The sequence below is a fragment of the Nyctereutes procyonoides genome, unplaced genomic scaffold, assembly GCF_905146905.1.
Source record: "Nyctereutes procyonoides isolate TBG_1078 unplaced genomic scaffold, NYPRO_anot_genome, whole genome shotgun sequence".
Lineage (NCBI taxonomy): Eukaryota > Metazoa > Chordata > Mammalia > Carnivora > Canidae > Nyctereutes > Nyctereutes procyonoides.
The window spans coordinates 42,654,712-42,669,822 of NW_026575044.1; the positions used below are offsets into that span (position 1 = coordinate 42,654,712).

Here is a 15,111-nt window from a genome sequence, read left to right on the forward strand (position 1 = left end):
GGATCCAGGGCCAGTGCTCAGACAGTGAGTATGTTCTGACTCTTACTGTACTAATAAGTGTCAACGCCCAACTTTGTATTTTTAAATAGTAAAAATGTTCTGATTTATTAAACTTATATTCCAAAGTGAGACAGAGTTGTTGAACCAAGAGTCAGACCCAATCTTTTATATGCTTTAGAAGGCAATAATGAAAGAATAGAACACATACTAGTCATTAGTGCATTTATTTATATCCCATGTTACTGGAAAAAAAAAAAAGGTACTTAATTTGGTCTCACCTAATCAGATGTTTCAGGTGAAAACATTCTTCTCTCATCCAATTTTTTTCTTTTTGAACACATAATTTTTGAGGACTCCACTTTATTGACATACTTTGTCAATAAAGTGGTTAATTTTATGCATTAACTGATTTGAACATGCTCATTAATTTTTTTTTCTCAATAAAGGCTTCCCAAGGGTATACTGAGCAGGAGCAGTCAGGAGAGAGCAGAGAAGTAGAGTCCTCCTGCAGGGGACTGTGTAGTGCAGTGGAGAAGCCCTATTGCACAAGCAATCCTAACAGTTTGTGATAGGTTCTGATCACGGAATACAAATACAAAGGTAGCCACATATCATTTAAAACATTGAAATAATTTATCATCTAAATTTACAGTACTTGATGCCAAATCAAACAAATGATTACCTTTCTTCTTTGATGGTGAGTCTACTTTCACTGCAAGTTTTGATTCTGAGGGGGTCTCCACTAATGATGGGTTAGGAAGGTGCTCTGCATCTAACATAGATGAAATCTGAGGAGGTTCCAGGGGAGGTTCGAGAAGTTCTGCAGCAGAAGTTGCATTGCTCATCTGCTTACACAGGGCTCTGGGTTTGGGTTTCACTATGGTACAGACTGTTTCTCCCATAGAAACATCTTTATCAACTGCATTTATGAGGTTGTCATCACTGGGAATTACCCGAAAGTGAGTATTTTCTGAGGGTGTAATCGTAGCTGTCCTAGGATGATGGTCAGATCTCTCTCTTTTGCTGACCTAAAAAAAGTTGAATTGTTTAAAAATTATAACAAATGCCTTTGAAAGTAGTTTAATCTATTTCTTAAGCTGGATGCAGGTAAATGTATTCATTTTATTTATAACAACACATCTGGTAAATACTGTGATTTTATGTGCGATAATTCATAATTAGGAACTGGGAAAAATTAACCACATTTTGTTCAGTTATCATAATATTTACAAGAGTTCAATTTCTAACTGCTATACTATGAAGTGTTAAACACTGGAGAAGACTAAGGAACTAGGACAATTTTTGGATGCTAAGATGGAGAATATTCATTTTCAGGGGGAAAACTTGAGTGCTATGTGAAAATTTAGCCCTGCATGGACTTATCTCAAGGCTCTGTTAAAATAGCATTAAAAGCGGGTAGTCAAGTCTCAGTGAAAATCATACATATAAGCAAAATATGTAATGAAAAAAAAACAAATTTAGAGGGTCTAAATATTCTTTCTTTCAAGTAATGTATCTTTCCAATTCTTTCATTATAAGCTGGGAAAAAAGGTTTCATCATCAATTTCCTATGTAAAACTTAAGTGTGGAAATTCTAGTTTCCTTTAGGTGTCTTTTAATTTTCCTTCTTAAAATGTTAATTAACATTATTTACTAAATAGAAACACACACAAAAGAACACTGGATTCTCCGTTGCAGTTACGAAAAATGTTAACTTTTATTTCCTCACATGACCACATGAGGGCACCATCATCACTTATATTCACGTGTGCTGGCTCAGAAATCACCCCTCCCCCCTTCATTAAAAGACAGAGACATCTCATGGGTTTTTATCTAGACATATTCCACAGGCAAGTAAAGAGTACCTTGGTGGACTCTGGGAACCCTCCCCACGTCCACTCCATGTGGGACTCAGATCTGAGCAGGCTCTCGGCAGGTTTCACCTCCAACTCTGAATCACTCTTAGGACATACTGCTGCTGGGGAATAGGGGCTATAAATAAACACAGGACAAAGAAATGTGATGCCTTTAAAGTCAGGAACTTCAGTTTTGTTGAGTTGGACAGATTAAAAGAAATATGTTTGAATATTTCATCTTTATCCTGACAGTATAAAGACTCTATTGAAGGGAACATCAATTATTTCTTCCATTTGAGTTCTTTAATAATAAAAACAACACCAACCAGTATCTACTGAGGACTTGCTGGGTTCGCTGTAAATACTTTATATGCATTATCCCATGGATTCTCACAAGAAATCAACGAAAAAGGCAATTTTATAGGAGATGAAATGCACAGATAGGTTAAAATAATTAGTAAGTGAGAGAAACTGGATTGGGACATAGAACAAAGTCTGACTGCATGTTTCTTCACATTATCCAGTTATGGTTAATAGCTGACACTTTAAGATTAGAATTTAAGAATTGTAGAAGGCCACATTCTGTGCTGATTATGCAGATCTACACTGACCAACACAGTGAGGATAAGTCAGATTACGTTTAGGAACAAAGTAATTATTCAAGAGGAAAGGTCCATATTCATGTTAAAAGTACTTATTCATTCAGTTCTCCTGTATGAGAGAAATATTACTACTACCAAATAACAGAAAAGCTATTTAATATATTTTTCCTTAAAGAAAATAAATTTTGAAAATACTTACTTGTCTAAAGGGGACCAGTCTCCATCAGATAAGGGGTAGTGATCCCCAGAATGGAAGAGCAAAGGCTCCTTATATTCATCTTCCTTTAAGGAAGCATTTGAAGATCCTCTGTGAAAGAAAAAAAACAAAGTGAGGAACAATGATATTATGTCAGCTTAAAAATATCCCCAAATCTACTGATAACATTGTCTAGATGATACAAATGAAGACAGCCAAATAAGTAATAACTAATCCTCATAAGAGGAAAATATGAAGGAGAAGGGAGATTACTGATGCCACCCATCATACACTAATGCAATCACCCATCATACACTAATGCAATCACTACTGAAGTATGGGATAAACAGGAAGAACAGAAAAGATGTGATTAAAAATTCCCTTAGAGCCCTTCAAGGTAATTGATTCAAAGGCTAGAAGGGGAAACGAAGCCTTTATGTATATTTCATTCAATCCTTACAAATCTGAGGTAAGAATAACCTATCTTAGATATTAAATAATCAAGGATCCAGAGAAGTTTAGTAATCTGCCCAAAATCAAAGAGCTAGTAAGTGGCTGAATTCAAAACAAGTAAGCCCATGTTCTTTCACTATACTCCCCTGTATATTACAGAAAACATAAGACTATGAGCTGCCGATGAGCTGTAGTTCAAAATTTCAAAAACACCCTAAAAACTCTTAAAACATGCAGAACTTATTTTTTCTTTTTGTTTGGGCCAAGAATTACCTGAGAACTTTATCCTTATTTAGAATCTACAAGATGTGGGGATATGAGGAAAATGATACAAAAATAAATGCTTTTAAGATTCATACAGAGACTTCAGAACAATAGGAGGATGAACTGATGCTGATAAGCTTTTAATTAATTTACCCTTTGGTTTTCTTAAATTTTCAGTTAACGTAACTAACTTGCCATATAACCTTGAACACATCCCCCAGAAGCACCATGGGCCCCAGTTTTTCATCTTCTTTGGAAATTTATCACTTGTTCTATTTCAGAGAGTCTATATGAGATTTATGAAGTATATTATATGTTGGGAACTCTGAAAAGTATAAAGAAAAGTACAAATAAAAACTCTGAAAAGTATAAAGCACTATAACTTTCCAGTTCAAGAGCTTCTTATAGAAAATTCTATATTCTACCAGGACAGATATTCTATGTAAAATGAGAATATCCGTATGACTTAATTTGGTAGACTAAAAACGGAGAAATCAGTTGACTAATTTTTAATATTACCTTTCTTCCTTTATATCATTTAATGTGCTCTGCTTTACCACAATGTCTGCTTTGTCATAGTTTTTCCATATAGCTGTGTCATCTAACTTAACGTTTTCCTAATCTTCTTTCTCTCAAAAGAATTAAACTCTGATACAATACCTCATTCAGGGGAAGAAAAATATACTTGAAAAAGGCAGACATCTAGGTAAAAATACTCTATTTCTTAAAAAATGAAACTGAAATGATAAAAACTGTAAAAAGGAAAGCCAGATGCTTATCAATAGTCCTCACTTGACAAATTTGAAAGCATAAGACAGCCTGACCCATCACTATTCATGTATTTGAAAGCGGTTTGAAAAGAACAATGTAAAAGTCATAAACTTAATTAAAAATATTTTATATTTTGAAACCTATTTTGCTGCAGTATAAAAGGTAAGACCAGAAGAGTTCAGCGGATTTAGTAAAATACCCAGAGAGTGAGAGAGAAAGAGAAAGAGAGAGAGAGAGAGAGAGAGAGAGAGAGGGAGGGAGAGAGAGATTAAGAATTAACAACTTCAGGGAAGATATGAAATGGTCTTCTCTGGGGATAGCTTGACAAAAATAAAGCCCATTAGTTCAGACCCATTAGATAATGGAAAAGGTTGCTGATGTTGAGGTTCCCTTCAGTCCTATGACCCATTACCTAAACCAAGACTTCTAAAAACTTGCTAAGTGCTTTTCAAAATGGCATACATGCCTGAGAGCATTTGACAGTGTAGGTAGACCACAACAGAGTAACATAAATGAAATACATGATATAAAGATAAAAGGTAGTGTAAATATTGGAATGTGAAGACAACAGTGTGAACACTGGCTATATGTCAAGATACAGGACCAATACACACATTAACACTGAAAAGCAGAGAATTTGCAGTAAACAGTTTAACACTGAGTCAAGGTTGGAGGAAGTGGGAGGTTCAGTTGCTTAAGTTCATACTAAGTGTATATAATAGAGCAATTCAGCATTCACAGATGCATTTAACAAGGCTTCAAATTTAATACCATTTTATAAACCAATTATCTTTCCTATTCAAAAGCCAACAGAGGTTACATGATACATACAACTGTCAAAATTCACTCGACTGCATATTTAAGTTCTATGGATATTACTGCATGTAAATTAAACCTCAATTTTTTTTAAAAGCAGGGGGGAAAATCAAAAGGAAGCTAAAATAAATGAAAGATTAAATCAATTTTCATCTATTTAATTGGTGGTAAATAAGAGCTATATGGGGTTGCTAACTACCATGACCAAAGATCACTAACTCTGTAAACAATGTCTATCCTCAGCCTTACCACAGTATTGGTCAATTAATTTCAGTATGGCTAATGGTCTCAGTTTGCTTTTGGATATAGGGCATTTCCCATAAAAGATATCATGGTAGGACTGAAAGGAGCCCTAAAATGTTTCTCTGTCTACTGTGTCAGAAATAAAGGGGAGGTGGTGCCTGAGGGATCAGTTGGCTAAGGGTCTATTGACCTCAGCTCAGGTCTTGAACTTAAGAGTTGTGAGTTCAGGCCCCATACTGAGCTCCATGCTGGGTGTGCAGCCTACTTTACAAAAAGAAAAGAAAAGAAAAAGAAATGAAGGGGAGAAAACGCAGACTGTAAGATTCCTGTCACCAAAGAAGAACATGGAGGGTTCTCCAGAAGCCAGTTATTGATCAGGAGATGAAGTATGCAGCCTCAGGGCAACAGATGCTGTTTATAAAAAGTCTTATGCTCCCTGTACCTAGTTTCCAGATATAACTTATAAACATGTCTGCTTTGGGGGATTAAAAAAGAGACTCCTTTCTGATGATGTAGTCTTTAATTCTCCATTTTTAACAGTGCTGGGATTGTGCTAGAGCACCATCCAATTTGACAAGTCTCTTCCCTCCAAAAGACTACTCAGCCTAGGTGCAATGTTTTTAATACACATACACTAATATAGTCAATCCATCTTCTGGAAGGACAAACGAGGCTTCTATGCTATATACAAGCCAAAGTCTATCTTGAGGGAGAGACTTAATAGGTATAGTTTACACAAAGCTCAGTATAGTTTCAGGTTCTCCAATTTTCACCAATGTGTCTCTTTTAGCTGTGCAATAGCAATCTGCTTTAAAGAATGATTTCATCTCTCACCTGCTTCCTTCAAGGAGCCTCAATTAACCTTAATTCTATTCCATCGAAATTCTTGAAAAGCAGAGAGAATGCTATTTAGATAGAATGTTATTTATCAAATTAAAATAAAAACCAAACCCTCTTAAGAGGGCACCTGGATGGGTCAGGTGGTTAAGCGGCTGCCTTCAGCTCAGGTCATGATCTCAGGGTCCTGGGATTGAACCAGCAAGTCTGGCTCCCTGCTTAGTGAGGAGTCTTCTCCCTCTCAATTCTGCCCTCATCTCCCTACCCCCTGGCTCATGCCCTCTCTCTCAAATAAGTAAACAAATAAAATCTTTAAAAAACAAAACAAAACCAATTTTAGATGTTTCTCTGGAAACACAATTTTTCTTAAGTGTAGGGGCCTGAGCAGGGGAAGATATTTGAAAGTTGTAAACTTCCCAACCCCACCTAATTTCTAGGTTGCACAACTGCAAAAGCAGTTGACTTTCCATTCTTTTTTCTCTGATTCTTTCACCTGTTTAATGTACTGTTAACACTTCTGATCCTAAGTATCTCCCCCCATAAGTTATTTTAGAATCTAGATACTGAGCTGGAAGGGGCCTTGCTAACCATGTAGTTTAACTCTTATTTTATAGATTAAGAAATAAAGGTCCAGAGATGCCTGGGTGGCTCAGGTGATTAAACATTTGACTCCATTTCAGCTAAGGTCATGATCTTAGGGTCATGAGACTGAGCCTGTGCTCAGTGGGGAAATCTGCTTCTCCTCCCTCTCCATGCTTGCGCTTTCAAATAAATAAATAAATAAATAAATCTTACAAGAAACAAGGGCCCAGACCAGAGTTATCAAGTAACTGCTGTTCTACAATCCAAAACATTATGGGCCTCATCTTCTAGCTTTCAGCTCAGAGCTTACTTCAGTATACATCTGACCTGAATTCCCGTAACTGTTCTATTTTGTCCTTTTTTTAAAGTCCTGATTTCTGTTGGCTACATAATTAAGCAGATACTGTTTTAAAGAAATTTTAGGAAAGAGTTCCTCCAAGTGGCAGTACCGATGATCCATGGTAATCTAAAGAAAAAGCAAACCACCAAGCTCCTGAAAATTATTACAATGCCCTAGTTCTAAGTGCATTCAGACATGCCTGCTTACCAAGCAAGCAAGGTTCTGGCTCAAAGAGAAAGTGGACAACCATTTGTAACTGTCAACCAAATCAGTACTCTGACAGATTTGGCTAATTCAGCCTTTTGTGCGATCTGGAAAAGTATGGCATGCACTAATATTTTTGTGATTACTTACAACACTCATTTATAAAATTCCTTTAGAATAATGATTCTTGTGCAATTTAGTAGGCAATTGAATATGTTTTAGAAATATTTTAACTTCCTAAATTGAAGTTGCAGATTGTTCCAGAATTCTAAACTTTGCTCAACTGTGTTATAATAAAGGATACATGTCATTAAACTTTGAAGGCAAAGAGTTACTTCAGGTCCTTTCTGGTGGATCTTGGAAGAACTGCAAGTAGAACTTTAGGGTCACTTGTGGGCAGCAACTTCTTGTCCAATGCTCATCAATAAAGTAAACCACCCTGCCGACACACACATGGTCCTCCTTCCAATGCCAGAGCAACCACTGAACAAGTCTAAGTTAACCTTTTAAAAATCAAAATCTTGAACAAAAAAAATATATGTTTTAGCCCCAACTTATACCTTTTAAACCTTAGGCACTGCTGACTTGAAAACTGCCATATATTTTCAAGTTCTTCTACTGAACTGGTAAATAAGAAGTAATCAAGATTTCTCACTTAATGACAAAAAAGCCTCCATTCCTCTTCAACTTACTAGGAACATTTTTGTGATAAACTCAAAATAACTCTAAACTTCTCAGAAATAGGTGAGAGACCAAGACCAGGACACCACCGAGTAGAGATATACACTTAAGGGAGCCCCAGGGCCAAGTCACTAATTCAGATCTTCTTTGTGACCTGTAATTCATTTGGCTTTTGGAAACCTACTGGTTGGAAAGATATGCACTGCTGGACTGCTCCAAGTGGCATTTTATACCACAGCAGGATGTCTGATGGCAAATTTTATAGAACAGCAGAAAAGAGAAAGGAAAATGCCTCTTGCACTGATTCCACAATAAACTGTCATGGAGAAAAACAAATCCAAACTTCACCCTGAGGATCCATGGAAGAAACAGCAACTTGCCATACCTGAGCTCTGCCCAAGCTCCTGCATAAAGCACACACACATGCCCCGCACTTGCACAAAGAGCCCTACCTTGCTGACTGGGCCGCCTTGTCATCATCAGAGCTCATTTCCACATCCACAGTATCCTCTGCAGCAGGGGAGGCAGGGGAAGCATTTTGGTCTTCCTTCTTACTATCCTGTTTGCATTTCTTTCTCCTTCGTTTTTTCTTTTTCACAGAACTTGAAGTGAAAACTGTTTCTGTTTCCAAGATATGTGAGATATCTGAACTCTGAGATGGTCTTTCATTTCCACCAGATTTCACCAAAGGAGCATCCATATCTTTAAAGAACTGGTCTTCAGTAGGAATTGGTGAGGTGGCAAGGTAGGCAGGAAGTTTTTCCTTAAAGAGAACATGGAAAAAGAAAAGTCCACAAGTGGACAAAGAACCAAAAACAATAATGAACTCTTTGTGTATCTAAATTCACAGTGGCAGAAAGAATACACAGTCCCTAAGTAAGAAGAGTGTCTTATACTGAACTATGGCACTGCCCAGTCTACTCTGAATAGGTCTTTACCCTGGTACACACAAATAGTTCGTTTGGTCCATCTAACTGAATGTATTTGAAGGAATCGATATACCAAATTAGCACAAACCCACAACTGTAATTAAAGCACAGCCAAGTAAACTCTCTGTAAAGGGAAGTTCAAAGCGGCAGCAGCATTCTACAGAGGCAATACAAAGCATTCTGTCAAGAACTTACGAAGAACAGTAGTAACAGGGAAAAAAGAAGGCAGGGATCTGGAACATCCCATCAGATGGGGGCAGCAGGACAGGTAAGTGAAGTGAGAATCTATGGTAAAATCTGTGTTTGCTAAATTAAATGAGGGTGGAGGAAGGTGAGTAAAATAGACAATACCCTGTTAACAAATGAAATTAGTGGATTTTAAAATTGTAATGTATTTAAGACAGACTTTCAGGAATTCAAATGACGAAAATAAGACCCAAACTCATGGGATGCCTGGGTGGCTCAGTCGGCTAAGCATCCCTCTCTCTTGATTTCAGCTCAGGTTATGATCTCAGCGTCCTGGGATCGAAATCCACACTAGGCTCTATGATCAGCAGGGACTGTGCTTGAGATTCTCCCTCCCTCTTTCTCTGTTCCATGCCGCTAGCTTGTGTGTGCACACACACTCTCTAATTAATAAATATATCTTTAAAAATAAATAAGTAATTAAACTTGCAGTTTAATATCAAATAAATAAATGATCATTTGGTGTTCAGAAAATTAACTTCTTAGTGACTGACTTCATCCCTTTGTATCATGGGGAAATGGAAGATATGTAATAGAGGTATAAATTAACCTAAAATAACTTAAAATTTTCGAAAGTTTTTACATAATCCTGAAAATGAGTGAGTTTCCTAATTGTTCTAAATCAAGCTTTTGAATTTGGCTTTGGTAGACATATTACACCAAAGCCAAAATTTTGTTTATCCAAGCAAAATTTGTGTTCACCAGCAATATATACTTACAGAGAAACTGTGATATAGGATATTATTCAGCATGCCCCCACGGCACCCAAGTGAGGGGCTGTGGTCTCTGACATTTGGGGCCTTTTAATTCAATGGTCCTTGTTATAAATAAAGTTTACTGGTGCTTCTTAAAAGTTATGTGGTCTCTGGTGGTGTTTCCTAGTTCTGTTATAGCCCTATTTGTAATGTGTGGGGTGGGCGGATGAAACGACCTAAATCTCTGTAAGCATTAGATGGTTAAACTGTGGTGCCTTCATACTTTGGATGACTGGGCAACTACCAAAAGGACAGGGATAGATCTAGAACTACTGGCTTGAAAAGGACGCTGACAATATACAGTTTAGATGAGCAAAGTTTAAGAGAAATAAAAATGTAAATAAATGGAAGCCAGATGAGTTTTGGTAATGTCTATTCCCTTTAAACTATAAACTCCTAGAGGGTGGGGGCATGTTATATTCAATAGTACATGACATCGAGTAGTAATTTCAATGCTGTTGGTGAATTAACTTTTTTTTTTTAATTTTAAAGAGAAGTACACTATTCTAAAGAGAATGTGAACAATTTGTTGATACATGAATAGAAAAAAGAGGCTGGAAAGTTGACACTCTTCAAGTTAACCTTGCTAAGTATAGTTATAAATGGAATCATCAGAACTAACCACGAGAACCAGATAACAAATGATCAATAACCCAGTGCTCTCACTTGTTTATGTAAAACCTAATCAATCACTGCTCTGAAATACACGATTTTAAGGAACAGATCAAAACATATCAAAAATATTTATTCTTGTGATAACTCATTTACTGTTTCATTCTGCCTTTTGCTTCAGTCTCTATCCAGGTAAAACTTTGCTCAGGCCAAGTAAACACAAACAAGGTAATATAAAAACAAGTAATTAAGGTACTGGAAAAAATACTGGTCTGGAAAGGTTCCCTTTCATAATCAAATTTTGTAATGCTGCTCTACATATTGACATATAAATTGTTGGCTTCTCTCTAAATTAAAAATGATGAAGGATCTCATTCTGCTATTTTTTGTGACATTTTTTCTTTGTGAATTTTATGACATCCAACGAGCAGTTCCATCTTCAAAACCCCCAAAAGTAATCCTGTATCCTTAATAACTTGAAGGCTGTCATTTTTGCTAAGATTTTAATCTTTGTGCTAAAAGCTGTAACGAAGCCTCTTCTAAGATCCACATTAACTCCATTAAGAACTGTTTACCACCATTCACATCAGTAGGTGGGGGTGGGTAAACAAACTGCTCTTTAACTGAAAGAAGCCAAACATGTAATAATCATTTAAAAAGATATAGGCCAATTAATTCAAATCTTTTGAGACCATAATAAACTAACTCACAAGACTATTCAAGGTTAGAGATCCAACATCCCTAACCAAAACGGTAAATACGTTTTCCAAGTTTAAAGGTCACATGTACAAATACACAGCCTGTAGAGATACACCTTCATTATTTAGGTGGAACTGAGAGTATTCAAGTCAAGGTGTAAACTCTAATAGATACTAAATAAGAAAGCTCATTAAATACAGAAAAAGAGCAAGTGCAAAGGTTCCTCACTCCTCTAGCTCCTTTCTGACAACTTAGCCCTTCAATCTAAAACTAAAGCTTGTTTAACCATGAAAACTGCTGAACATTATTTCTGTTTTGGGACAGGTACTGGAGGCCTGAGTACAATCTGCAAAGTGGATGTAACCCACTAGACTTACATATTCCTCTTCAGTCTCCTCCACAAAGAAAGCTTCCCCGTTGTCACCCAATTTCATGTGAAGATCCACTGCATCGCCATTGATTTCTATATCAATCTAAGAGGACAAATAAAGTATGATTTAGTATTAAAACTTTCATTGAAGCTAAACCAAACCTAAATTCTGGGTTCTCAAGCCAAACTTAGTACTGAGGTTCCTAGACTGACAGTCCCAGAGAAAACACTGCTACCCGCCCTAAATACCATCCTACCCTAAAGAACTAACCAGACCCTGGGGGAGGAAGGGGATGGATTAACAGGGTATCAAAAGAAAATGTCTTATCATCTATTTTTAGAACATAAAATGTTTTACTTAATTTCCCAAATGGCATAAAATAGGGGAAATATTATCAATAAGCATTTGAGCACTTTCAGAGTTCTAGCACAGACAGGCCTTACCTGGCATGGCTCAGAAAAACTTACACATTTCATTTACTGTGGCATGTTAACTGTAACTTTCTGTAACTGCAGAAAGTACAAACTTCACTGCCTGCTCTTTTGTCTACAAATCACTAAATAAAAACAGATGCCCATCATGATCGGTAATCTATCATATCACTTTTCAAAGTCTGTTGGTTCTATTGGTCAAAGCATATATGCTATTTGATTCAGACACAGACAGCAAAGCTTATAGTTCTAGTTGTCTTCTTGTCTCCCACTGATAAACCCATGTGACATTTTATAAAAATGGATAATTAAGAGGAAACTAGCCAAGATCAAAGTGCAACCTAATGAAAAGTAATATTACTAGAAGTAAAATTCAAATGGAGCATCAACAGTTATAGAATAGCTGACTTAGGAATGGTGACCCTGCTACCATTGGAAAGTCTCAAAATGTACAGCCAGAGAATGTAGTAAAAGTTAGCTTATCCACACAAAGGAGGAAAGTGGCTGTGACAAAAGGATGAAGATGGCTTAGAGGAAGCGATACAGGAAAAAACTTCACATTGAAGGAACTCTCAGATATACTTCATGACATCAAATGTTCCAAAGATGAAAACCTGAAAGCTGATCCAAACTATATGATAATCTGCCAAAACAAAAGATGCTTGTTCCATATCTTAAGTTTTACATTAAGAAGATAAGCATTGTTCAAACCAACTAATCTTGGTAAGTTATTTTATAAAGAAATAAGACGAGGGGAGGGGCAAGACGGCAGAAGAGCAGGGTCCCCGAGTCACCTGTCCCCACCAAATTACCTAGATAACCTTCAAACCATCCTGAAAATCTACGAATTCGGCCTGAGATGTAAAGAGAGACCAGCTGGAATGATACAGTGAGAAGAGTCCGCGCTTCTATCAAGGTAGGAAGACGGGGAAAAAGAAATAAAGCAACAAAAGGCCTCCGAGGGGGAGGGGCCCCGCGAGGAACCGGGCTGAGGCCGGAGCGAGTGTCCCCAGGACAGGAGAGCCCCGTCCCGGAGGAGCAGGAGCTGCACCAACCTTCCCGGGCGGAAAGGGGCTCGCAGGGAGGTGGAGCAGGACCCAGGAGGACGGGGATGCCCTCGGGCTCCCTGGGACACTAACAGACACCTGCGCCCCGGGAGAGTGCTCCGAGCTCCCTAAGGGCTGCAGCGCGCACGGCGGGACCGACCGGAGCAGCTCGGAGGGGCTCGGGCGGCGGCTCCGCGGAGGGGGCTGCGGGGCAGGAGCGCGAATCCACCAGCGCAGGCCCCGGAGCACAGGGCGCCGGGACACAGCCCAGGATCCGGCCTCCCCCGGGACAGGCAGAGGCCGGGAGGGCCCGAGACAGCGAGGACGCTCCTGCCCCGAGCTGAGCAGATCAGCGGCCCCGCCCCGGAGCCTCCAGGCCCTGCGGACGGAGAGCCGAGAGCCCCGAGCCCCGTAGTTCCTGCGGAGGCTGAATCCAGGCTTCCAGAGCTGCCATAGCCACTGCGGCTGTTCCTCCTGGGGCCCCACGGGGTAAACAACCCCCGCTGAGCCCTGCAGCAGGCAGGGGCAGAGCAGCTCCCCCAAGTGCTAACACCTGAAAATCAGCACAGCAGGCCCCTCCCCCAGAAGACCAGCTAGAGGGACCAGTGATACTCCCCCGTGTTCCAATACAACTTGTTTTTGGCCACTCTGCACTGAGCAAAATGACTAGAAGGAAAACCTCACTTCAAAAGAAAGAATCAGAAACAGCCCTCTCTCCCGCAGAGTTACAAAATCTGGATTACACTTCAATGTCAGAAAGCCAATTCAGAAGCACCATTATACAGCTACTGGTGGCTCTAGAAAAAAGCATTAAGGCCTCACGAGACTTCATGACTGCAGAATTTAGATCCAATCAGGCAGAAATTAAAAATCAATTGAATGAGATGCAATCCAAACTAGAAGTCCTAACGACGAGGGTTAACGAGGTGGAAGAACGAGTGAGTGACATAGAAGACAAGTTAATGGCAAAGAGGGAAACTGAGGAAAAAAGAGACAATCAATTAAGGGACCATGAAGACAGATTAAGGCAAATAAATGACACTCTAAGGAAGAAAAACCTACGTTTAATTGGGGTTCCCGAGGGCGCCGAAAGGGACAGAGGGCCAGAATATGTATTTGAACAAATCCTAGCTGAAAACTTTCCCAATCTGGGAAGGGAAACAGGCATTCAGATCCAGGAAATAGAGAGATCCCCCCCTAAAATCAATAAAAACCGTTCAACACCTCGACATCTAATAGTGAAGCTTGCAAATTCCAAAGATAAAGAGAAGATCCTTATGGGGAGTTTCATGGGGAGGAATATTAGGGTAACAGCAGACCTCTCCACAGAGACCTGGCAGGCCAGAAAGGGCTGGCAGGATATATTCAGGGTCCTAAATGAGAAGAACATGCAACCAAGAATACTTTATCCAGCAAGGCTCTCATTCAAAATGGAAGGAGAGATAAAGAGCTTCCAAGACAGGCAGGAACTGAAAGAATATGTGACCTCCAAACCAGCTCTGCAAGAAATTTTAAGGGGGACTCTTAAAACTCCCCTTTAAGAAGAAGTTCAAGTAACTCTGAACGTGAATGGGCTTAATGACCCCATCAAAAGGCGCAGAGTTTCAGACTGGATAAAAAAATAGGACCCATCTATTTGCTGTCTACAAGAGACTCATTTTAGACAGAAGGACACCTACAACCTGAAAATAAAAGGTTGGAGAACCATTTACCATTCAAATGGTTCTCAAAATATACCCTAAAAACTACAGAACACTTCTGAAAGAAATTGAGGAAGACACAAAGAGATGGAAAAATATTCCATGCTCATGGATTAGCAGAATTAATATTGTGAAAATGTCAATGTTACCCAGGGCAATTTACACGTTCAATGCAATCCCTATCAAAATACCATGGACTTTCTTCAGAGACTTAGAACAAATTATTTTAAGATTTGTGTGGAATCAGAAAAGACCCCAAACAGCCAGGGGAATTTTAAAAAAAAGAAAACCATATCTGGGGGCATCACAATGCCAGATTTCAGGTTGTACTACAAAGCTGTGTTCATCAAGACAGTGTGGTACTGGCACAAAAACAGACACATAGATCAATGGAACAGAATAGAGAACCCAGAAGTGGACCCTGAACTTTATGCTCAACTAATATACGATAAAAGAGGAAAGACGATCCACTAGAAG

At 38.7% G+C, this 15,111-nt stretch overlaps 1 protein-coding gene across 5 annotated transcripts in view; it reads right to left on the bottom strand.

Annotated features, from left to right (window-relative positions):
- The window catches only part of LPIN2 (lipin 2), a 101,758-nt gene that overhangs the window by 15,973 nt on the left and 70,674 nt on the right, over positions 1–15,111 (bottom strand). For all 5 annotated transcript variants that reach the window (XM_055323753.1, XM_055323757.1, XM_055323756.1 and 2 more), the window contains 5 exons: positions 11,464–11,559; positions 8,298–8,608; positions 2,658–2,765; positions 1,866–1,992; positions 683–1,028 (listed from right to left, as the gene is read on the bottom strand). In XM_055323753.1, the coding sequence (XP_055179728.1) occupies positions 683–1,028; positions 1,866–1,992; positions 2,658–2,765; positions 8,298–8,608; positions 11,464–11,559 (988 nt within the window). The remainder of the gene's footprint in view (positions 1–682; positions 1,029–1,865; positions 1,993–2,657; positions 2,766–8,297; positions 8,609–11,463; positions 11,560–15,111) is intronic.